The sequence below is a fragment of the Salminus brasiliensis genome, chromosome 18, assembly GCF_030463535.1.
Source record: "Salminus brasiliensis chromosome 18, fSalBra1.hap2, whole genome shotgun sequence".
Taxonomy (NCBI): Eukaryota; Metazoa; Chordata; class Actinopteri; order Characiformes; family Bryconidae; genus Salminus; species Salminus brasiliensis.
Window position 1 is genome coordinate 18,056,907 of NC_132895.1, and position 26,863 is coordinate 18,083,769.

General features: G+C 41.0%; 1 protein-coding gene across 16 annotated transcripts in view; it reads left to right on the top strand.

The window, feature by feature from the left end:
- The window catches only part of nrxn2a (neurexin 2a), a 394,188-nt gene that overhangs the window by 58,160 nt on the left and 309,165 nt on the right, over positions 1-26,863 (top strand). For all 16 annotated transcript variants that reach the window (XM_072662789.1, XM_072662798.1, XM_072662800.1 and 13 more), the window contains exons 2-3: positions 4-1,279; positions 17,636-17,656. In XM_072662789.1, coding sequence (XP_072518890.1) covers positions 538-1,279; positions 17,636-17,656 — 763 coding nt within the window. In that variant the 5' untranslated portion in view covers positions 4-537. The remainder of the gene's footprint in view (positions 1-3; positions 1,280-17,635; positions 17,657-26,863) is intronic.

The following is a 26,863-nucleotide window of genomic DNA, read 5'->3' on the forward strand; positions in this document are numbered from 1 at the left end:
CAGACGCCTGGGCAACAGAGGATTTGGGGAATGGCAGCTATCCCTGCTTGGCTGTCTCTTTGATTGTGGAACTCTGACCAACTGTCCCTGGAAGGAACTGTGGAAGAGTGAATGGAAATCATGCATTTGCTCCATTACCAGCTGCCCACAAACCAGCATACAATAAAACCCAACAAGTGAAGCTTTGTTTACCTGTTGATAATTTAACATGTGGAATCCCACTAATTTCTGAGTGAGTTTTTGGATTTCAAAGATCTCGAGTAGCGTTCGAGTACTGCAGAGAAAACTCCCCCATGTATTCCTTCACGGAGAACACTCAGAGGAGAATCGGGATGGAGAATCGAGTCGAAAGAAAGTGTTAAATATTCGTGTATTTTTTTTTTTAAGAAACAGGAGCTTTTCTTATTTCGGTGGCGCTATTTTTGAAAAGGCCAGATACGTTAATACGCCACGCTGGGAATAAATCTCTCCTCTGCAGTGGATTAAGAGAAACGGAACATTAGAGAAAGTGGGATTTAGGTGTGCGCTTGGAAGACGATGACGAGAAAGTGGAGGTGTAGCGGGGGGCAGGGCTTGGCAGAGCTGCTTTTAGGGCTGCTGGCGGCCTTCTCGCTGGCGGCCTACTCTTCGCTGGTGGTGGCGCTAGAGTTTGATGGCCTGCCGGGCCAGTGGGCTCGTTACGGGCGCTGGGAAGAGGCAGGAGGCACAGGGGAGCTGAGCTTCACTATGAAGACCAACATCAGCCGGGCTGTGGTGCTGTATCTGGACGATGGTGGGGACTGCGACTTCCTGGAGGTGCTGATCAGCGAGGGGCGCCCCCTCCTGCGCTTCGCTATCCACTGCGGAGAGCCCGCCTCCCTGCACCTGGAGACACGGGTGAGCGATGAGCGCTGGCATCGTGTGCTGCTCACTCGCAATTACCGCCAGACAGCGCTGGCTGTGGACGCTGAGTCCAAAGTAGCGGAGGTCAAGTCCAAGCGTAGGGAAATGGTGGTGGCCAGTGACCTCTTCGTGGGTGGAATTCCTCCGGATGTCCGCCTGTCCGCTTTGACGTCGAGCACCGTCAAATATGAGCCACCTTTCCGAGGCCTCATTGCCAACCTGAAGCTAGGGGAGGCTCCTCCCGTTCTTCTGGATGGCCAGGGGGTCAAGAATGATCTGGAGTATCTGTGTGCCAAGCAGAATCCTTGCAGCAACGGTGGGTTCTGCTCCATCCAGCAGGCTGAGGTTCTGTGCGATTGCACCAACACTGGCTACAAGGGGAGGTACTGCACTGAGGGTAAGTTGTTCTATAAGTGCTCTGTTCTATAAGATGACTATTCCTACAATCACCAAATCTAGTGACCACCCTTCAGTTAAGACAAATTCAATGTCTTTCAAACCAGCTACCTGGCACTCAGAGATAGTCCACATTTTTACTCTATTGCAATATTTTGTCAGTTAGAATTGAGCAAAGGGTCAACTGGAGGACTAATCAGACTGTAGTTTTTTCACCATGACTCATCATAGTGCCCAGTGCAGGTTGCTTTAGCGTTCATACCAATATTGGTACCACAGACCACTACTGATGGTTTTAGCGGTTTTGATCTATAACAAAATCTATTGTGTATTTTTTTAAAGATTATACAGCAGAAGAACAGTTCAAAACACAGCTAAATAATACGTAATTTCCTTGATGAAAGTTTCCTTTTGGTTTAAGAGGAAGCAAAACTGAACAAATCAGTCTAATCAAAACAAGCATATTTTAACATTGACTCACAGTGCTCAGTCAATTTACTATGGTTTACTATTACCTTTATGTGATATTGTATTGAATTATATATATTGAATTTAATTAATACTACCCAGCATTTACATCTTCCCCATCCCCCATCAAGTTCCATTTGTGTAAAAAGTAATTATCTTCTTTCAAGGTGCATCCAAACAGTAGATGAGGTTGGTGTAGTGTAGTGGGTAGCAATGCTGCCTTCCCTGTGGCAAAATAGGGTTCGATTTCCCAGCTAGGCAGGCCTGCCACACTACACCAATAAGAGTCCTCGGGCAAGGCTCCTAACGCTACATTCTCCTCCCTGTATAACATGATGTGAATGTCATTTCTAGATAAGAGCTGCAGCCTACTCCGTTACTATAAATGTAATGCTGGATTACCTGCCCTCCCAGCAACCCCATCATATGAACTCTGTAGTATGCTTTTGCTTTTATGTATTTAACGCATCAACCAAATTGACAGAGCCGCCGTCTAATCGATGTTGTCAATTGCTCGTTGCGTCCTCTTTGAAATGAACGTAAAGATGCACTCCATTTGACCACCTTTAGCTGGGAAGTGCGGCGGAGCAGCCAAGGTTAAATGTTTGCTTTTGAGGGAAGCCTACAGGGTTAGGAGTTTAAAATTTTGCACCATTATCTGATGGGGGCTTGCATGCGTTTTAATGATTTGGTTGAGTGTTTTCCTTATCTTCCTCCTCGGCACAGCTGGAGCTCCAGTCAGACTGCTGAGGGGGTTCGTGTGGGAGTTTGGGCCGCATTTAGAATGATGAAACCATCATACAGAGCAAAGCTGCCTGCTGCCCACGGTTAGGTTAATGCTTGAACCTTTAGGAACTTTCTGATGCATCGTTTCAGTATATTCATGGTTTAGATGTATGTTTTTGATGGATGGATTTTTCTTTTGTACCAGAATACTCCCTATAGATAGAGCACTTTTATAATACTGCTATTGAAATCTTAAGTGTTGGCTGATACCAATACAAAATTTCTTTCTTGAAAACTACTAACATCTAAAATGAGGCTATTACGCTCAAACATTGTTGTACCTAGAAGACACACATTATATAGCAATTAATATATCCTTTTTTGTATACTGTGAAAATACTTCTGATATTAGACATATTGACATAAAAAAGATCCCCCTAAATAACTTCTCTGTAGAAATATTGTACATGGTATTACCGTTATACCACCCAACCTTATTTTCAGTCATTTTGGAGAATTTCTATTGGTCCATTTATTAATTAAACTAATTGCCAGATTTAAATTTAAAAATGTAACTCCACTGTAACCCTGACCAGGATAAGCAGTGGATAAGCAGATAGATGGATGGTATGCATTACAGTATTTTGACATGCAGACAAAATGTACCAGTGGTACCATATTTGTAAAACTTACCAGTTAAACAGGAATGTTTTTTTTGTAATAAAACATGCAGTTAGTCAGTGGCTTTTTAAGCATGAATAATATCCACCATATGCTCAGAAAATCACGGTACACATAAAATCGAATATTATTTAGTTTAAGTGTCATGTTGCCCACCCCTACTTTAAATATAATTATAGTGTAAAATGAGATTAAATCATATATTGTGTAAAATAAGATAAAGATGTAAAGATGTATTTTTGGAGCATTGTAATGGGTTCATTGATCATGAATGTTCGCACATTATGAAGAACAGTTGCTGTGTCCAAGGAATGTTAAAAATACAGATGTTTCAGTTAAGATACTCCTGCATGCTGTTTTTTTCTCCATTGACAATATGACCGAACGGTGTGACCTGTGTCCAGACATGACATGGTGGTTACCTTGTGCTCTAGAAAGCATTTATAGGTAACATACTCTAGTGTCTGCAGACTAATTAAGGTAACTCAGCAGTCTCTCGGAGCTCGTGGTGATGCCACTATGCAGTGTCATCATGGCAATATGGTATGAAACTAAAGGTTAGATCTCCTTGGATCTGTATAGAAATGTATTCAGCCTGTTTCTCCGTCTCTCTGTCTCTAATTGAAGAATCTGTATGGATGGTGGCAATGACTCATGCTTGGCTTTTTCTCAATTCAGTCTCAGCATACCAATATGGAGACTGTGTGTGTGTGTGTGCGTGTGTTTCTGCAGGAAGTATTTATCTGCTCTCCAGTGAGGAGATAGTAGAGTAGGAGAGAGATGAAATTCAGCATGTACACACCAAACCACGGCCAAATATTTTTTTACGGGTTCAAAGAAAGGGAGATATGCAGGATCTGAGACTGGGGAGTAGTCGGAATGGGGAAAAACAACGAGTCTCAAAGTTTTAGGAGCAAATTGGATTTGGCACTTTTAAAGAACAATGTTCAGGGGAACAATCGCTTCTCCCCTCGCCTTAAGTCCTCCCTTTTTACCCGAGGGATTATTCAATCATAAGAGTTACATGCAGACCAAACAGAGAGAATTATTCTTATAATTTGGTTTTAGAATCAAACGACAAACCCCAAATTCCCCCTCCTCTATTGATTCTACAAATCCTTGGTGGAATTATTTCAGCTCATCAAACAGTGACGGTTAATTATAATTGATGTCCGCTGAAATTTTGCTTTCCTCTCCGGACCCCGGCCGTGAGTTGGGTTTGAAGCACAAGGTGTCCACCTACCCCTTCATCATGCCCTCTGTCATACCTCCCAGGTGAAATTTTTTTGCTGCCTTTTACCCTCAAAGCGAAGAGACCCGTCAGAATCAATTAGGCCTATCCTCACCAGAAGGCGAAAGTAGGCCAAAGCAATAAATCAGCGGCGCGTCTTCCTCCAGCATCTACATCATCTCTAATGCATCCCCGCTCATGCTAATGAAGCTCAATCCCCATGCATGAAAAGTGCATGAAAAAGTGCAGCGCTGGTCAGAGCTCTGCACGAGCACCGGTGTGGTATAGTGTACACACAGCAGAACGCCCGCTCTGCTGGGACTTCTTTAAATCAATGAGGTAACTTTTTAGTAGCTACATAAGCATAAAACGCATGCACAGACATATGCAGATGTTTTACATTTAAGGCTATTGCCATGACCTCCTGACCCCTACTTGAGGTATGAATGTACTGTTAATTATTCATGAACAACTTTGAAATGAACACATAAGTCATAGTGTTTTGTAGAGAGTGAGAGATTGACGTGTTGGCCCATATACAAGCCCTTGAGGCTGGTTTACGCTTTTCACATCAAGTAGTTCTCACACCCGTTACTCACTTTGATCACCTTTTAAGTGGTGCAGTGATGTTCTGCTAGTCACTAGGTAACCTTGTACCCTCTGTAACCTAGGAGCCCGTCATGTATGCACGTCAGTTTAGTATACACAGTTTGGATCACATATCTATAATTGTGCGATGGCTTTTCATTTTCCTGCTTTCTTTATATAATCTTACATTCTCCTTCAAAGGACGCAAGTACAAGACTGAAGAATTGGCATTAAGCATCCTTAACTGTCATTGCTCTCACAACTCTCACAGAAGGTCTGCTGATATTAAACACTTGGTCGTAGTTGTCGGACCAAAACCATGTACAAAACAGTAACTTTTCAGGAGAGTGTAAAAAAACAAGTAATATATTTTAATGTAAGAGCATAAAGCTTAAGTTACAAACAAAAATGGGCAACAAAGTGATGGATGACCTTGCAAGTGCAGCGACAACGGTGATTTCCAAGATGGTTTCCGTGGTATCTGAGCAATTGGTGTGCCACTGTGGACCAGTAAACCTTTCCGTCACCTAATGCTGTCCATGCCACAACGTCTCGCTAGTGTCATCCGAGCCAAGGGAGGTAATCCCACTAGGAAGTAGGTGGTCATGATATTCTGATATTACAGTGTTGTATATACCTTTTAGTGTTTGGGACATGGCCTTACACTTAGTAGATGTACACATGTATTATCACTTCGGAAGCCTCCTCTTGCCTCTCTCCTTGAGTCCGGTATGTTTTAAAGAGATTAGACATCCTTAAAGATGGTGGATTCTGATCAATTTAAGGGTCACAGACTAAAAGATGGAGGAGGGAGAAACCGAGTAGCTGCCGATGAGTTTAGATATTTTGTGATATAGTGATTTAAGATCCACTCAATCTTGCACAATATGCTAGCGCCCACTAGCTAGCCCAAAAAATGGTGGTTATTTAGCTACTATCTATCGTTACTTGATGCAAAATAAACTGTACTAATTAAATGAACACTTACTAAGAGAACTAAGTGATTTTTTTATTTTTATTTTTATGTAGCAATACTGTCATTTACGTAGATATTTAGATATTTTAATAAATGTATTTTTCACAGTTCTTCATTTTGACTTAGGGTGATGCCAACCAGTGCGGATGTCTATAAGCTGACTTAACAGATTTGGACAGATAGTGTTCTCCTCCAAGCTCATTGAGTTGTCCAGTGATGATGTGTTAGCAGAAGTTTAGAAGATGCAGTGGCTGGCTTGTCATGACTTGGAGGAAGCATGTGCTAGTCTTTACCCTTCCAGCTTGGCTGCATCATATGATGGTAGGGGAAGATCTATCAAATAGGTTGGAAGTGACAGGGACAAAACTGGGAGCAAAACGCTGTTGTTTTCCTTGACCTCTGGGCTTACGCCGATGTACAATAACAGAAAATGAATGTGCAGTTGTGTAGATCCTGCACACTAAAGCATCTGCCCGTACAACATGATTACACTACAGATCCTTACAACGCATCAAGTATTAACCAGACTTAAGGGTTAAAGGGGTTAACCATCATCTGGGCACTGCACTGAAAGCCTCTGTAACCAAGGGAATGGGGAAATTAAGCATTTACTCATCTGCACCAGACAGATGCAATCCAAGCCAGTAGAATCTACCTCATGTAATGTGGTGCTCCAAAGCTCTAGTGTCTCAGGTCTGTCAGAGATGTGCCATTCACCCAGGCCATTTCTTTAAGTAGCTGAGAACAAGGCCATCCGCTCCTGAGGAGTAAATAATGCAAGCTGGGAGTCTGTCTCTTTTATCAACATAAATTAGTCTGGGTTTGCCCTCCATGCCGAGACGCTTGCCAAGGACGAAGATGTGTATATGCCTGTGTGTGTGTGTGTGTGAGAGGGAGTGCTTTACTCCTTTTCAGACCAGCGTCTGCTGCCTCTGTGCCTGTGTGTGTTCCTCTGGGCCAAAACACTGGCCTACGAGGTTAGCTATCAGTCTGCTGTCTCTGGACTTGTGTGTCTGTGCCAGTAACAGTGTGTGCAGTAAGCATCTAATTGGTGCCAGTTTGTCGTACTTGGCAGAGAACAGAGAAACCCAAATAATGGCTTGCACGACAAGGCAACAATTCAGCAAATAATTAAAAGTGTGTGAAAATGTATTCTCAGCTGTTTTTGGTATTGTCTTTCCAGTTCCCTTCAAATTCATTCTATTTCCTAATGCATAGACAATGTGCCGTTTTTATTTTCAGCACTAAATTTATCGCAGTGCGTCTCCGCTTGTTTCAGTCAGGAGATTTCAAATCGAACACTATTCATCAACAATCTGGAGACACTTAGTTTCCACTTTTAGTTTTCACTGGCACTCCGGCCAAAATGATTGTACCTATAATATCTGTTGAAAACATAAAGTGTGTCCAAATGTTTGTGGACACCTCTTTTAATGAAGGTATTTAGCTTTTTAAGTTGCACCCATTGCTGAGACAGATGTGCAAATGCCAAATGTATTGCCAATAGAATTGGACTCTCTAGAGCAGATATCCGTGGACCTATTGGTACCATGCCTAATGCCAGGTGGGGGCTAGAGGGGTATAAAGCTCCCCTGCATTGAGCTTTGGAGAAGGGGAAGTGTGTTCTCTGGAATGATCGTCTCAAACTTATGATGGGCATTGTGTTTGCCTTGTTTTGCCATGCACAAGATTTTTTTTTCTGTTGAAATAACCGCTCATTTTGTATTAAATGCTTTATGCTTGTATCATATTGAAGGTGAATACAGTCTGAAGTAGGTTACTGCTGTGGACAGTAATCATAAAGTAGCTTAATGTGTTAAGCCAACATTCCAACAGGCTGTTTTACTCTATTTAGAGTACAGTGTACTAGCTTTCGAACACCACACACAAAGAAACAGTGTGTCGTGGGTCACCATATAACTTATATCCATCGCCTTCCAAAGAAGAGGACCTGCGTCAATGGTTGAAGTCACTAAATTGAAAACATCCATCCAAATGTCCATAAGTCTGCTCTTGCCATTTTGTGGTGCTTTTCTGTGCTTGTGAGAGTCATTTCTCTGGGTAAAGATGTTCTGCACAAAATGGCAAGAGCAGTCATATGGATGTTTAGGTGGATGTTTTAAATTTTCAACCATTTTCAACCTTCAACCATAGACGCAGGTCCTCTTCTTTGGAAGGCGGTGGATATAAGTTATATGGTGGCCCACAACACTCTGATCGTTCTTGTGTTGTGTTAATAACACTGCTGTTCAAGTGAAATTCCCCTCTTCTTCCAATTATTGTGACACCCTCTAACGGAGCATATTAAACTGCTCATTTTGTATGATTATTAATGCTGTGGTTGTAATCTATATCAACGGATCCGGTGTGGCACCGGCATTATGAGTAAACAGAGTAAATAAAGATGGCCCCCTCTGTTGTTTTCATGGAAAATAAGGGGAATACGTTTATTTTCTCTACTGGCATGAGATAGGCCATCCAATCTAAAAGATTAAAGAGCATCACAGACCTTTTCTAGTACATATAAAACTTTTCACCACATCTTTTCAGAGTAGAAAGCTAAGAGGTCATCTTTACCACATTAAAATACAGGGGCCTCACTGATTGGTACACTGGCTGGCATATCGAGGGACAATGATGTCTTTCCTGAATAAAAATATGATTGCATCCTTAAAGACCCCTGCTTAGGGAAGATGTGTGGCACAACTGGCACTCAAACTTCAATCTCAGATGCAGGGTTTCTGTTTGTGTTGCTTGCTGCGATGTGCTGGCTTGGGCAACCGCAACAGAGGTAGTTAAGAATTACAAGCTTTAATGATTGATTTTATTCTCTGCTTTTGTTTTTATGAAGTTTGAATAAAACAGTAAAGATTATTACACCGTTTATAAGCGTTTTATTATAATGCTATGTCTCCCTGATGACAGGCCTTTAACAGTCTCTCTCTTTTCTGCATATTTCGAGATGAAGAGATACATTGACCCGACTGTGCTTGTGTGTGCATAAAATAGTAAAGAATGATAAAAATTCATATGCGAACTTCTTTTTCCGGCTCCCCGTCCCTTATGAATCCCCCGCTTTTCATTTTCTGTTTGCAGAGAACACTGTGTTATATCAGTAAGCTCACTAGATCTGTCAACATGGAGCCTGTTATTGCACCCACTCTTCCAAGGTCACAATGAATGCTGGGTCTTCCTCTCGGAGGGAGAAGGGATCTGTGTGTCAGATATATTACTTGCATTTTCTCTCTTTGTTTAATAAAAGGAACTTGTTGGAGCTTGTCAGATTTGCTTTCAGATCCTGCGAAGATACCCCTGAATCCCATCCCTGTGCACTCAAGTGCATTTGCTTCTTTTTGCCTGTGGCTTTGCATTTGCAAAATCCGTATGCTTAAAGACAAAACCAGAATAGAGACAGGCAGGCAACAAAAGGGGGGGGATCGTTGGAGCCCTCTTGTATTTTTCAATCAAGCTTTTCATCCACTGAAAGTCATTAGAATTGATTCATGTGAGCATAAAAATCAGCGGGGCTCATCATTTGCGTCTTCAAGCCTCCGATCAATACTAAAGTGTCTCACAGTCTAAATACAGAGCAGTGCTATGGCTGCCTCAGAGCACCGTGTCATCAATCAAGCATCACTTGTACTTTTTTTTTCTTTTTTACGGGCGCTTGCTTCAAATAAACAGGTAGATCGGCACTCGGGATGCAACCAGAGCAGACGAGACACTCTGGCTTATCTGAATGACAGGCTGGGATCATGCTAATAACCTGCGCAGCGTTAGCCTAGCATGCCTGTTTAGCTGCGGCGTGCTTGAGGAGCTCCAGACGCTGTCACCATGTCAGCTGTTGTGGTCCCACTTAATTCATTACAATTCTCTCGGAACTCTGTTGCTGTGACCAATTTGAGCAAGCCACGGAGAGTGCTTGTAAAGGTTAAAGCGGCCCTCGTGATTTATGGGTGCCTGACAGTTTAGCACGGCCTGCCATCCCCAGCCAAGCAGGCAGCTCGCACAAACACAGTGTGATTAAGAGATTTACTGTCTCGCTCCAGGCGATCGGGCAGCGTTCAAGCAGTGCGCTTTTTCTCGCCTTTTGTCCTCGCCTTTTGTTGTGCTCTCAGCATTTCTCGGCAAACACAGTCGTTGTGGGCTAATATCGCAAATAAGTGGCTTCCATATGTTGGATTCTTTAGCGTTACCTGAGAGATTACGTTTTCTTTTTCTTTTTTTTTCTTTTTTTTGGAGATCAGGAGAGCAATAGCATGAATAAGGTTAGGTATTGACAGAATATTTATATGAATTACAGGATCAGATAATATTACATTGCTTTAAAGGAAACATGTTCTGCTCTTTTATTCTAATTTAGTATAGTTCCCTGTGCTCTGTGAGTATAAAACCAGTAACACTTTAATTTACTGCTCAAATAGGTGTTAATTTTGTATATTAATGATCTCAGTAAAGGAGGTGTGGTTTTGTGCAGTGGTGGAGAGCTCAACAATGGCTGCCACAGGGCACAGCGCACCATGCATGCATGACCTTTTCAACCAGATTTATAGTAAAAAGAAAACATACAGTGTCTAAATGATTATGTGACAACCAAGCATATCATTAGCTGTCGATGCTTAAGAGGGAAACCTTGAGATCCCATTTGGGAAGTAGCTTTTGTTAATGCTAACATACACTAGCCTGGAAAAGGGGGGGAGGGGGCTTTTATGCCTAATTGTGTTGAATATTTGGAATTGTATAGCCAATAAATCAGAATGGTAAGCATAAGTAAGTAAGCATACAGGTTTACAGGCAGATTGCTTACATTCAGCCAGAAGCTGAGCAGCTTTTTTGAAGCGATGAATATGAAAATATTTCATAAATATTTGATATTTCTATACAATATATACATTATATATATACATATAACAATATAATGTTATATAGCAATTCCATACTGTTCTCCACTGTACAAATGTAAGCTCGCGAATTCAAAGCAAAATACAGTATAAAACCTTGATGTATTGGAAGTATTTTTCCGTTTTCCAGCTCACTAGAGGTGAACCCAGTGAGGAAAAGTAAAAGCACCAGGTTCAGCAATATTAACAACGACATTTGTCAAAATGTGAACATGTACACACCGTCTCAGTATTTAATTATTTACACACAAGATTACAGAAACCTTTCATTTTTTATAATATCTTGTGTAAATAACTGTCAAATGCCTTTCAGGATTAGTACAAAATCCTATTGTATCAATGCAGCGCTGGTAGTCTCATCCACCTGGAAGTAAGTTTATTGTTTTTGGGATGTAAGTCTGTTTCGTTCTATTACTGGAGCCTGTTAGCTTAGCTAAATGGCCAACTAATATTTTCCAATAAACCTTTGAGCTTAATAAATAATAATAAAAACATTTTGTGTTTTTTTATATTTACCAAAATGTTCAATTCAGCCAATATGCTGTAATTGTGCATCAGAATTGTGTTGCCTATTTTCACTTAGAATGACATCATACCTGTACAGACAATATATCAGATATATCAGATATATCAGATATTGAAGTTCGAAGAGGAAGTGAGGCTTCTAGATCAGTGTGGCTTGATTAGGCGGTTTGATCCTAGATCAGCACTTCCAGCTCATATTTTACGCCCATACATACTGATGTGCCTCCGGCTTCTTGATGTGGATGATATCACCATGCTAACTCTCTGAGAAATAAGGGTGCCCAGAAAAAGGTTCTTTAGGGAGATTTTTTTCAGTAATGTTCAGTGAACAGTCCACTGCTGGGTCTCACTGTGAGGACAAGTAGATCAATAAGCGGGGATGAATGGGGGACAAACAAGCCTCATCAATGATTTTTTTTTTTACTTATTTCCATAAGAAAATAAAGCACTGCACCAAGGGTGTTTCCAAAGCACCCTCTTCTTATGTGTGGCCTTTTACATGGACATGATCACGCTCACAAAAGGTGCCGTTATTAAGTGCTGCAGGAACGACCTAAGGGATGTGCGGTTGCAGAAGACAGTTTTACTGCTTACCGCAAGCTACCTGCCACTACAGCTCAGGTGAAAATAATCTTGTTTGTCACTCATGACTGCTTATTTCCCAGTAACATTTCAGTAATTGCTGTGCCGAAAGTCTTCATTCATAATGTTGTGTAGTCCAGCACAAGCCTTAATCCCTGTCTGGGAAACTGCCTCTTAATTTACAACAAGGAATGAATAAAACATATTAATGTGTTCAGAACTCTGTTATATGAGACTTAAAGGTGCCACAGGCATTTAGTGGGTATTGCAAGTTGTTCTTTGATGTATAAATATTAAGTGGGTGACTTTGGTTTGGGTGAAAAATGCTCAGATGCAGTTTCACGTGACCATAAAATACCCTGTTATTTTGCCTCTGAATGAAACACACCGATTTTCCTTTCAGGATTGGCTTGTGAAAAAAAAAAAAAAAAAAAAAAAAGATCTCTATTTTGATTGGTTGGTTTACACCACTGTGAGACATCTTACAGGACCCACATAGCATGGCATATTGTAGCATGCTTTGCACCCTCCTAGTCCATACTACCACAGATGGGTAAATGCGGAGGACACAAATTCAGTGACAAATACGTGCACCTTTACCTTTACCTTTATTCCTACTCGCTTGCATGGTGTTAGCTTTCTGGCTCACTGAGTTTGAGTTACCCTTTTGTAGCCACTGCCAGAGAATAAGCCACGGCCACAAAGTCTGGTTCACGAAGCAACCAGTATTCCCATAATTGGCACATTCAGTCGGATGGTGATTCACTACTTGTTCAGTTAACTGACTAAAAAAATATCAGCAACAACTTGCGTATGTGGCCGTTGCGTTTAGCTGCTTCACATCTTTAGGGCGCTAAAGGAAAATACAATTTGATATTTTAGGACACCTACAATTTAATAGATGTTACTCTTTATAATTTGAGTAGTAATATACATAACCTGCCATTGTTTTTTACCAAAAGATTTGCCATTTGCCATTTTGCAGTTCTAGTTTTAGAGCTTAAAAAGCTCCACATAAAGTAAAGTGCTCTATACCAATTCAAGGGTTTCACCAATCCCAGCAAGCAACCATTAGGGACATTTCTTTTTAGATGTATCAGAGATGTGTCATATGTGTCTTAATATTTGTGTAGATCTTTAATTGGACATAGGGCAGCAGCATAGGTGCATCCACCTGTGCTGGGAGTGGCTGAGAGTGGGAGAGTGCCTGTATGTGCTCATTAGTGTTTTAATGTTGTCCTAGCTGCCCTCCGGCCTTAAGAGCCGAGCTGTAAGATCCTCCTCACAGCCACTTTCCTCTCATTATCACAATGGCATCGTGGCCACAAACAAGCAACGCTGATCTGACTCATACCACCATGATACCATTATCACCACCCCCAACACATACACACATTTCTCTATTCTTCTCACAAACGCATACACACACACTCTTTTCTCAAACTCGTTGCCTTCTTATGCAGCTTCTGTTATTTCAAAATGAAGAGCTTTTCAAGCCTGGATAGGCTCAGCTCCTGCCAGAGCCTGTCTTAAAATGACTAGGGGTCAGCCTTTTAATCAGTTTGCAGCTCTTCAGGAACATTCACTGGATGCAATGTAGGCGTCGGACAGCGGTGCATTCCCGGTGGCCCACCTTGCTGCCATTTCCTAGTGATTGTGTCTAAATCAGCTTTTACTGCCAGAAGAGACACGGTTCTTTAATGACAGCACAATACATAACAAAACAAGACATTTCCAGCTGTACTTCTCGATATGCCGAAACTAATCTGATGGTTCTGGTGCGGCAGTGCACTTTGTCTTGGCCTGCCATATTTATTGCTTTAATCATTGCATCTTTAATCATTGCACCTATGTCTGTAACCTTCAAAAAACAGCCTTCATTACGAGCTCCTATAATCCTAATCGTCTCCTATAAATGAGCCTCTAAACTCAATATAATGAAAATACCATTTCAGTATACGACTTGATTTATGACTCGAACAGTAAACGAGTGGCACATGAATTTTTATTGCTTGTCGTATTTTTGCCTGAGTTGCACTGAGTCTTTTCAATGAGGCAATTATGAGCATTTTTACAAAAAAACAGTTCTCCCAAGTGTGGCCGAGTCCACACACTTAGACTAGTCTTTGTGTTGAAAAATTGCACACTCTCTGAACTAACTTTTCATTGCCTTTACATTTCCCCCCCAAAGCCCTAGAAAATCATATTACTCTTGAAGTAAGTGTTGCTGATTTTTTTCTTCTGAATGCAAATGAACAGATATATTTTCTGTGTTTTTTTTTTTTAATCTTAAGTACATGCGTTAAGGGCCGTGGAAAATTATCACGTTTAGTTTATAATTCACAATTTCTAATAAGAAAGAAAAGAGTCCAGTTGTCTCAGAATGTGTTATAATTGATGGGGAACACCAAGGAGACATTAGGTCTTTTAATAATGTAAATAATAATATTTAAGTAAGAGAAATAGAATATTTACAGAGTAATTTATAGAGTACTTTTTTCTAGTAGTAGAACACCTTTGAAAATAGTACACACTCTTGTTTGTGTAAACCATGCACAACGTTTGTAATAATGTGAAAATGCATAAAATGTTTAAAAAAGTGAAAGACATTGTGAAAAGGAAAAAGGTGTTACAAAATGAATAAAAGGCTAAAAAGCCTTAAAACAGAACCAAATATTGGTCTACAGCATTAAATTGTCACCATGCCAGTATTGGAGGAAATCAGGGAAAACCTTTATAGTTGCATTGAATATTATCCAAAGATTAGACTAAGGCCTAAGTTAAAGTTAAAGACTGATGCCTTTTAAATAGCCTTTCTATCCCTCTTTAAGTACTCAGATAATCCATCAGTTTACATACAGTAATTCGTCTTATGACAAATACAAATTTAGCTGAGTTTAATGCGGGATCAGTAAATTTTTGAAGATAGTGATTGAATATTAATAAATTTCCAACTCTACCTCAACTGCATTATAGCTTATGCGATTTAGACAATACAATATAATCATACAAGCAACATATGACGTTTCGGCATCTTGAAGATATCATCTATGTTTTATTGGAAAATTGTCTTGGAAAAAGAGGATATTGTCCTAAGTGGTACTAAGTGGTATTCTGTCTACTGACAATGTTTAATGATTGCTGGTTGGGTGGTTTGTAAAGATAAGGCAAATCATTTCCAGATGCTTTTAGCCTAATCTAACTATGATGGGAACTCTGTTTCCTTCTGGAGAGGTCAAGACTCTGTCTTGGGTTAAATTTTGCTGTTTTCATGAGCTTTGGTCTCTTCTTCTGTGACAGTGCAGTCCACACGGTTAAGGCTGTGATGCCTGATTCAATAGATCAGACATACACACGAGGATAGCCCTACAGATTTGATTGTTTAACCAAATACCTATCTATCTATCTATACTTTTTTTCTACACTGAACCTCGTACAGTGACATGCCAAAGACCATGGGACAGGAACTAGTATCACGTCAGACTCTCTCTAGCCTGAACAAATGCAACTCGGCGTGTCATTGATTCCACAAGTGGGCGAAAGACGTCTGGAGGGATGTTGAGCCATGCCATCTGGACAGCCACCCACAGAATGCGCCTTGATCCAATTCTGGACCCAGAATTGGATCCAATGGCACAGTGCTGGAATATCCCATCATTATGGGGGTACACAAAGTCCATGAAGGGTCTGCAAACGATCGTTGTGGGCACCGGTCAATTACGTGTTTGGGCGGACCAGTGGACCCAGCCCATGCCATGAAAATACACCACACACCAGTATAGAATCATCACTAGCCTGCACAGGGCCTTGTTGCCAGCTATTGTCCATGGCTGGGGGCCTGTGCTACACACAAATCCTACCATCAGCCTAAAACAATTGGTTTTGTGACTCATCAAACCACTTCATATATTTCCAGTCTTCTAGTGTCCATCTTGCAACCTCATGAGCCGAGACGAGGTGCTGTGTTTGGTGTCACGGTCAGAGGCACTCTAGTCAGTCTTCTGTTTCCATATCCCATGGAAGCCTAAGAATGCTGCACTCACCTGCGGGATATACATGTGGGGCCTCCAGCATTGGATGTGGATATGATTTCTTACAAGTAACTGTGACTCGCTTGTTTGTTCGCAAGAACAGTTCTAGTAACCATCAGTCATGAGCATTAGGCACCCGTGGATGGCCACTGTGCTGTCCACTGTGGGCGGTAATGCCTTCTATGACATATTCCTGGGACATACGTGTCACTGTGAATGCTAAATGCCCACACAACTCCAAAATGGAATGTCCTATCTATCTGCCACCCACTATCATGCCTCGCTCGACCTGCAATAATTCAAGTGGCCTTGCCATGAACACACTGGCCAAGGTTTAGGCTCACTCTCAGGAGAACACCTCACAGTTATATGGGCATCCCCAAGCCATTCACTGAGGTAATGCCACCTCATAATCAGTTTACATACTGCTATCCTATGCATTTTGGCATGTCAGTGTAATTAGCCATAGTATGAGGCCAAGCTGCTTGTGTGCTTGTACTCTTGTTGATTGTGAGCCTTTTTGCAGGCCACACTGGGGGAAGACCTATGGATGAGCCAAGAAGCAGCAAACCAAAAAAAGCAGCACACATTTTACAAGCCTCCACAAGCTGTGTGAGCAAGAAAAACCTCACCTAGGAGACTGTTTACATGTTACTGACTGTATATACTGTATGATATGTATATTGTTGCTGTCATGCAAAAGCCTGTGTTTTTCCCTTCTCCTGTAAAGTTGCCATTTTGTAGGTATGTGACAACGATACTGTGCTTAATACATGCCGTCATTGGTTGGCGCATGCTCTCTACATGTTGTTATTAAATTATTGGAAGTTCCAAAAAAGTACATAATGCTGAAGTTTCTGTTTATCTTTATTATCTCCTAAAGGCTGTTTGGTCAGCAGTCAAATAACCAAAACCCAATACCATAACGTCAACATTAAATCGTCCTAAATGGTTTAGAATGCCAGTAGCAGTCGGGACAAATGACTTCTTAAATCAATTTGTCCTGCATATTGGCAAATTAAATCTGCTGCCAGAAGGAAGCAACATAAACCCCTTAAACAAAAGGAAAGGGGTTGGGTAGGATCAGCCAAGACTGACTGAGCCTTCCTCGAAGCCCTGACCTTGCAGACAGATCAAATCATTCAAGGGTCATACCTGCAATTTTGCTACACACTTTGACAATACTCTGCAGTCTGTTGCTATTTTTAAGATGAAGTGACCCGTACCAGCCTACTTATAGAGCCGTAACAAAAAGTGCATTGCTTTTAAAATGGAAAGAAAATAATTCTATAGGGTTTAGTTCAGGCAAATAAGACAAATGCAAGGCACAACATAGAGTAGCGAGTCAGAAAAGGAGTCATGTACATATTAAAGGCACAGTAACAAAAACTGTAGGTTAAATTCTTAGGGATAAAGAGAGAAAGTACATAGTTTTAGTACCCAAACCCACACAAACATGAGAAAATGTTGAAAGTTAAAAGTTTTGACACACATAAGCGTGATGGAGGGATAACATGTGCTAAACCATCTTTTATTTTGCTCAGTTTGAACCGTTAAGAGCTGTAGATAATACATTGTGAAAATCAATATGTTCTTGTTGACTGATTTGTGTTTTCTCTCTTCCACCTTTCTCTTGGTCACGCGACAGCTGTCCAGCAAGTGTCTGAAGGTAAGACCAACGTTTTCTTTCTCTTTAGAGCTAAGCTAGTGGGGCTGACCTGATGCACTGCTTTCTGTAGTCTGAACGCTCTGTTTACTTTAAAGGCATTGTCAGTTTGGACTGCAGTTCTGCCAGATGAGCGTAGCTGAACTGAAAATGGCTAAAAGTGAATGAGACAAAAGCCATATGGGGAGGTGCTTGAGGTGTGTGAGTGATAGACTCCCATATGTATGTTCAGCACCAGCTGTGTGTAAACAAACCTGCTGCTCGTGTGGTGATACACTGAAGAGGGGCTTAGTCTCAGAGTGCAGGAGAGTGCTTGGGCACCAGTTTGTTGGGCTGCAGGCCTCTGGCTCAAGCCCTGCAGCTCTGTGTGTGTGTTTGTGTGAGAAAGAGAGAGAGTGAGAGAGAGAGAATGAGACTGAGTAAGTGTATCTGAGACCAGGATTAAGGCGGCTGGCGGTGGCCATGCAAAGCTGCTCCGCCATTCACAGCTCGTAGAGAAGATAAGTTGGGCCTTGCAGATAGGATGGAAGCGGTGGATGAGATGAATCCCACCAGGCGATGGCTCGCCACTCAACAGCTCACAGGCACAACCGTGGTTATGCTGGAGCAGAGCCCAAGTAAAAGTGATGCCTTCCATGCAGTGCTGTGTTTCAAGGCTGGGCAATATATTGTTTATCAATCATGGTGGCAGTTAGGGAATGTTTTAATACAGCCTGAAAGATTGGTATCAGTCAATCAAAGTGTATTCTTATGGATTAGTTGCTATATTGAGCTCCATCCAGTCCCACTCAAGAGCCCATATAATGAAAAACATTTTTCAAATGAAAGGATTTGATGATGTAGCCTATGCAAACACTTCAAGTTTCAAATACGAAATATTCAGTCCCCAGTTCATATGCTCCACAAATGAGAATCAAGCTGAATGAATGTATTTGTGATGTCTCTTGTTTACATACGTCCATTGCCTGCAACAATTTAACTGGCCTATTCGTGCAGAAATTACAAGGAGTGTTTCAGCCTGCACAATATAGGACATTCAATCAGAGCAGATGCCAATCTGTTTAATTCTAAGGCATACAGAGGGGTCACGTAAAAGCTAATAATGATTGGTTTTGGTGTATAAAACCAGCAAACCCGAGTGGACCTTGGTGAAAAAACAAGGGTATGAGGATATGAGTCCTTGAGACTATTTTACCCCATTACTTTCTGTGTACATCACTGTCATGGAAATGCCATTAACCTTATTGAACCGGGCATCTTGCTAGTGATGTATTCTCACAATGTGCTGAGAATAACCCTTATGCCTGTTTAATCTGCCACCATTGGGGTTACAGCGCATGCACTTCCACATTAGTCACAGCAAACCGCGTCAGCATGTGGAAATTAAGCTTTCTATGTGCTACCTTCCTACCACTATATTAAAGGTCAGTGGGCCTTCATTTATTGTTGGATGCACTATATTTTTCTGAGGGAGTTAATGGAAAGCATGAATTGGCTGGTAAGCACTTATTATCTTTAGTTTAAGTTGTATTGAGAAAACGCTACTAGTAAGTAAACTGTATTTGCATTCATGTATGTGCTTGTTTAAAGCTAGGTTGTTGGACAAATTTAGTACAGATCTACTTATTTTTAGCTTTTGTTTAATATATTTAATTAGGACTGTCCCAATCCTATCCAGTGATATTTTAATGGATCAGGTATTGGCTATTTTAATCCCAATCCAGTTCCAATTCTTTGTTTTAACTACGTTGTTCAGAACGCCATCTGGTATCCAGCAATATAACAATGGACATTATTAGTGGTAAGGACATTCTTGAAAAATAAATAAAAGAGTTTAGAGTCTGAAGTGTGGAGCTATTTTACAGTGGAACATAAAAACACAGCATAATATATAACTGTATAAAACTATTGCTGAAATGTTTTGTTTTACCTGCTGAAGAACCATACACCTTTCCTTGTGTTTAAACCATCACCAAACAGCGCATTCAGAATCGGAAGGAGGCTTATGCTAATGCTAATACACATGCTTTAGAAACCCAATCAAATTGCAATCACCCACTATAAAACAGTTATTTTACCCCAGTAGTCGACAAACAACAACAGATATCATTGCAAAGTCTGTACCACTGCACACACACAAAGTGATTTGACTGCAGTGTTTTAAAGGAGGTGAGTCTGGATTATAAGTTAATAAACACTGTAAAAGCAGCACATCTTCTCTAAACTTTGAGACTGACTGACCGACTACAAATACAAATATGGGTATCGACTGATACTCAGCATTAAGAGACTCTGATTTGATCAGGGGACAAAATAACTGGATTGGAACATCCCTATATTATATAGCAAATTTATAGCATATCACATGTATAAGGCACATCCTTTTTTGACATGTTTGACATTTGGTGGATATCATAATAGTAAGACATACTTGTGTGCCCCTGCCTTGATCAAATCTGGCCGTGATCATGATAAGCTTCACTTCTCATTAAATATTTTTTTAAAAGCAGGCAGATTCAGATTTTTTAGAATGTGGCTGTAAATTTCACTTCTATTCAAGACCTTTCTGCTGGACGTTCCACTCATGAAATCTGTTGATATCACAGAATAACTGTAGCTCATGAGCAAACTTCTGTTTGCCTAATCTAAAAGTAAGCTAATAGTGAGCTAACTCTAATTGATATTGAGAGACCTTCATTAAAAGCTGTCTATTAATTTAGTTGACATATGCCTACGTGGTAAAAAAAAAAGTACACCTACCTAATCACCTGCCTAATATTGCAGCTTTCTACACAGACTTCTGAATTCTTTCAAATTTTAGACCAGAACATTCTCTTAAAAAAACAGCAACTCACTTTTCTTGTCTGAAATTAGCCTTGCACACTAAAGATGATAAGTCTGTCTAAAGAAATGGGTCATTAGCTATGAACTTAATATAATGCAATTATAGATTTTGGTGGTGACAGACTTTTATTACTTGTCGCAGTCGGCCCACAATTCACATATCCATGCATCCCTAGTTTACTTGTTAGCTACATTAGCTTCTTCCACTACAGAACTAAAGAACCGATCTTTGGACACCAAGCAACTTTGAAACTTTAGAAATCAAGACTTTTCTGACCTGCTTCCTTAAGCTCTATTGGCTTAGTATTTCAACTAGTTACGTAGGATTGCAACTACTAGGAAGCCTTTACTTCTTCATTGGTTCTGCTGAAAGGCTCATGTCAAACATGTAAGATTTGAACTTGACGCTGTCACTCTGGCAACCCCCCTTTTGTTGGTGTCATTGTGCAGCAGGAGTGCTCCTCCCAGCCCTTCTTTTGTAGGCCTGTGATCGTAGCCACACAGTGTGTTAACTCTGACTAGCGCTCTGAGCAGAGGGGGGTTATCAGAGAGGACACACACACACACACACACACACACACACAAGAAACGTCTGCGGCCTTCGTTGCGAACGTCTGCTTTCAGCCCTTCTCTTTAATCATTGCGCAGCTCCCCCTGTGATGAGCCTGAATGCTCGGACCATGGCAACATCAAACGGCTAGTGTGGGGCAAAGATGCGGCGCAAAGAGAAAGCGTTTGAGCTTTTATTGGATTAAAGTGTTCACGCAGTGTCAGTGCTTCCTCTCTGCCACAGAATGCATGAAAACAAAGATGACACTCATTGAATGCAAGCTGCGGTAGCGGCCGATCTTCCAAACCCAGCCTCACTGCAATCTAATGTGACATTTGGAGAAGGAGTATAGCTTAGCTTCTCTCCACACACCAACTCTTTCACTATTTTACAGTAAGAGTGGAAGGAATTTGATGCAGCAAAAATGTCTTCTCTTGATCTCTCATTTCTTCGTTATGTGGCAACCACTGAAAATGATCAAAACTAGTCATCTGAGTGTATTCAATTAACGAAAGTGTGAGGAGGAGGCTAATGCTAATGAAGATCGAAGGTTAGTTAGGTTGTTTGTTTCATTTATAGCCCAGTTGCACAGTTTGATAAGATCAGTATTTTGCACTTTTGTGTAAAAAAAAAAAAAACACACACACAGAGACCCCATAATTTATGCTTAAAATTTGTAGGTCACAATCCAATCTAGTAAATTGGGATTGGGGCCAATCCAGGCATGTTTTATTGGATCAGTTATGGGCTAATTTAAGCCCGATCCATGTTTTTACAGTTGCTCTGCTGTGTTAGAGGCCCTATAAACAGACATTAAACAATATTCACAGCCAACAGCATGAAGACATGTCTTCAGAAGTTACCAAAGCAATTAAGATCTCTGCAGTGTGCTACTATCTTACTGCGGAACCTGAGAACATTTAACATCTGCCGTTCTAAGGTTTTGACTGCGTTTGAGGAAGCCGTCTAAAATGTGTGGCTGTTACCAGGGGCTGTGGCAGGTGATTTTGGGCCCTGTGAAAAGATTCTGCCAAAATACTCAATTAATACACCGTCAGCCATAGGCCCTTAGTCCTAATGTTTGGCCCTGGCTGTTACACTGCTGTCTGTCATTTGTGGCTGTGCAACCAAAACAATATAGAAACTTTTACTTTTACTCTTGAATCCTGGCTGGTAAGTATTATAGTAGCATTCTGTTTTACTGGTGGGAGTATTGCATTTAAAATTGAGGTAGGAGCAGGCTAGTTTACACACGCTAGAGAAAAATTAAACCACAGCGCATTCAAAACCAAATTAGGTAGCTATTTTAAAAGTACCCAACAAAAAACAAAAAGCTTCAATTTAGAGTCTTGCTGTGCACCCCAATGCAAATCATCCAGAATGATTTTACTGCAGCATTTTAAAGCAACTGGTCATGACGATCAGTCAAATTTTATTAAGGTATTAAACAGCGAAAAGGCAAAAAAATGACAAAATATATCAGTCCAGAGCATAATATTATATTATTAGTAGTACTCACAATTAACATATTAACGAATTCCCAATTTCTAGTTAAATTTGTACTTTTAAGTACAAATTATTCCTTTTTCAGTCTCTCAAAAAACATATTAAACAGAAAGTTACACAGAAACCTGAGAAACTACATGTAGTATCAACTATTAGAGAGTATCTATAAGGAAAATTATTTTCTATACCTACAAAGTTCAGTAATGGGAGTCAGAGTAATAAGCAGCAGCTTATTTCTTTGTTTTTCATGTATTTTTTTATCTGTTTGGTTTTCTCAGCGAGAGCTTTTTGTTTGGCTCCACATCTATTCAGATCTACAGTCCTGAGTAGTCTTCTCATAGTAGAAGGATGGACAGAAACACCTTTTTTCAGATCTGAAGCACCAATGTCGACAGAGTTTGATTTAAAGATGAAGGTTTCTCTAATGGGACCTTTCTGGGTGGTCTAATGGGCTGTTAGGAATTCCATTTTCACTGTATCTTGTAATAATTCTTTTAATACTAATATTGGAAACTCCTGACTTTCCCCTGTCCTCTTCTTAATGCAAGTGGACTGTCTGATCTTATCTGATCTCTTCAAAAGTATGTAAATAAAAATGAATAATTTGTACTTAATTGCTGTCTCAACTAGAAGTTAAATTAATGAAATATGGTCTCTGACTTGCAATGTATGTAATTACGACATTGTAGAATTAAGACATTTGTACCCTACAAATGTCTTATCTAAAATGAAATAGGATTGACCTCTGAATCCATTAGAATCCATCAACACTGACAATATGTGCATCATTAACACCCCTGATATACAGTCAAAATGGATGTGTGGAAGGATGGTGGAAGGATGGAGGATTGTAACTGGGCTTTTGAAAAGCGTGTTGTGTAGTCCAAGCCTGGATGAAGGCGTAGAAGCATCACCGGCCGAGACAGATAGACAAAATTGATTTGCAGGTGTGTGGAGCGCATCAGAAGATGCTGGAGCCATGTCTGTGTCCTGGCTCTGGGAATAAGAATGAGCTTCTGTAACGCTTGCCGAAACAACAATGCTGCAAAAGCCACCTAGAGAATCCTTCATGACAATGAGACACAAACATCCAAATCTACAAATAATGACCTGCCATGTCATGCCCGAGTTGCTTAAAATGCTAATGGCTATACAGGCAGACTGCATATGAGCTTTTCAGTAACGGAGATGCCCAATTCAGCATTCTGTGCTCTTATGCATGCTCTTGCTCTCTATTATAGGCTGCCAGCACCTGTATCGTACCTCCAGATCCCACCTAGAAGGGAAAGCACTGCTGTGGCTGCTGTTAACCATTCTTGGATGCAAGACTTATTATTTTAAGTTACTAGGTGCATCTATTTTGTGCCTGTACTACTACGTCATTTTAGGAGGACCAGCCTGTTGATAAGCTATGTTGTGCTGGTATGGGAGTGTCTGATATGCTTGCGCCAGAACCAGACACAAAGACACAGTAACATGCCACACCCATGTTGGTGTGTCTGTTCAATATCTGGTCAGCAGTGGTCCTTTAATCGTTTCTTTCCACTTATGGCCAGTTTAGAAGGATTTCCACTGAGGATGGGGGTAGAGATGAGCTAATAAATTGTGTAGCAGCAGATGGATGGCAGTCAGTAATTGTAAACTTACAAATTGCACTTTTAAAAAGGCTATTAATTGTGTTGCTGTATGCAATACATGCTGTTTATGTATTGTTGTCATTGAAATAAACTAAATATTGGAAGTGTAGGCATCATATTACATTCACATTAAGGCATTCATGTAGCCCACAAAGTGCAGGTTTCGGATAAAGACTACACAGACGAGCCAAAACATTATTAACACAAGCTCCTAATTTTGTTGGTCCTCCACCTGTTATCTAAAGAGCTCCGATCTCCGAGGCTTGGACTCTACAAGACCCTGTAGGTGCCCTGCGGCATCTGGCACCAAGACATTGCATTGTTCCTGCATATCCCACAAATGATTGATCTGCATTAGGCCTGGGGAATTTGAAAGTCAGGGCAACACCTTGAACACTTCCTCAAACCATGCCCAAACAATGTGTACAGTAGGTGCATGATCCTGCTGAAAGCCACTGCCTCCACTGCCTTTAGGGAATACCATTAACATGAAGGGTTGTACCTGATCCAGAGTGATGTTTAGATAGGTAGCAGGGGTCAAATGAACGTCCACATGAATGTCCAAATTAACGTCCACACATTACTTGCAGAACATTCCATTCACTGGCTTGTTTTCTTCCCACAGTGCATTGTTGTGCTGACATATCCACAGATGGACACACATATCTGCTCAAGTTATGCTCAAGAGTATAGCCTTCAGTGTCCTCATGCATTGATGAGCCAGCTGTAACTATTTGGCCAATTTGGAGTCAAGTCTCTCAGGTTTTCATGCCTGACCATTTCTCCCACATCCAACATGTAGACTACGAAAACTGTTTACCTACAGTCTAAAACTATATCCCAGTCATGCGCTGATGTAATGAAAGAATCAACGTCATTCACTCGGTGGTCATAATGTTTTGGCTCGCCTGTGTAAGTAAACAAGACCATTGTCATTATTAACAAAACAACAATAACAGCTGCAGACTGTAGAGTTAAGCTGGCAGCAGAACCCATCACAGGCAGGAAGAGCACCCAGACTGGGTCCGTCTGTGAGCGGCAGAGATTTCCACAGCTCTAGTTTTGGTGAGGGGCGGTGCGAGGCAGGTCTGAGCCCACTCAGCTCTCCGCCAGAGCAGCATGTGCCAGTCTCAGCACTGGGCAAAGTCAGAAAGAGAGGGTACAGCTGGCACTGCGACGGCCAATCCTCTCTGAGCCTCCGTGACCTTGGCATAATCCCCCTGCTGGAGGTTCTCCTTCAAGAGTTTCAGAGAGGGGCTTTAAAACGGGCCATGCAAATCCCTTCTCAGCATATTCACACGTTTCATATCCAACCCCGCGCAGGAGCTAATCAGAGCAGATCGGCGTGATGATATGCGGTAGACGGACCAGAGCTTTTGGCTCTGCAGTGTGTGCCATGAGCACAGCATGGGTGATACTGTATATGTAGTCAGTGGGTTAGTTATCTTGGATTTGGTTAATTGCACAGCATGTTCTTAAAGTACTCATCATGCGTGCATTAAGAAAGATCTGCGCTGTTGTTGATCAGACACATATATTTAATTTTTTTTTTTTGCAGATATATATTTTTTGGTTTCTGGTGCTTTCTGCTGTTGTTTATTAATTCATAATGAACATAATGAATTCAAAAATGCTAATGAGATTTTTAATACATTTACCCTTGTACTGCAAGCTAGCCTAGTAAAAAAGGTTGCTTTCTCTTTTACTACGCTGACAGTTCAGTGAAAGTCACATGTAAATAAAACATGTTTATTGAAGGAATGCACTCATTTTGAGCATATTCAATTTATGAAGTCAACATCCTTGGTAATAAAAACATGTTTTCCTGGATAAGCTATTTTTATTCCCTGCATTTAATGTTTTATGTCGTTCAATTTTGCCTCATTCTGGTGCGCAATTCAATAACTGGTCGAAGGAGGGTGTGGGTAAACAATATCACGCCCTTCCCGGAGATGTTTTATAAGGCAAGTGTTTATCACTGCTTTATTGGTTTGCTTTATGCGAACAGATTAAAATTCTAAAATGGGGTTTATTTTTCATCCAAAATCTTTGGCGGCCCTAATTTTGTTTCCTTTGTGCCGGGCGGTGAGATGAATGGACATCGTATTTGGAACAATAGAAAAAGAGAAAACTGGAGTGTGTGAGAGATGGAGAGGAGGGAGTAGCGCAAGGAGGGGGAGGAGGAGGAGGAAGAGAAGGAGGGGGAGAGGGGGTGCTTTGGGCAACGTCATACTAGGGGAGACACAGGAGCCTGTTGCTATGCCAACGCTGTTGGGCCGCAGCATTTCAATGCAGACGTCCACAGCAGGCCCACTGCACGTCAGCCTCCGCTCGGCGAACGACACCTCGCATTTGCATTTGCACAAAATAAATGTTTACATGCTGCATATGCCTCTTTTAAAAAATAACCTCAAACACCTCCAGGCTAATATCTCCTCCTCTCGTTCCTCAGCCGCTGCTCTGTCAGTCCAGCTCTTTTAATACTAACTCAGAGCTGACACTGAGTTGAGGCTTTTCTGGATAAGCCATCCCTTGCCCTGTTATTGTTTCTAGGTTAAGTTAGCTTAAAGGGCTCATATCCAGCATTCATTTTCATATTTCCCTGAGCTCCACTGTGGAATACCTGTGTGAGTGTGTGTACCAAACGCAACAGTACTTCACTTTTACGTGACC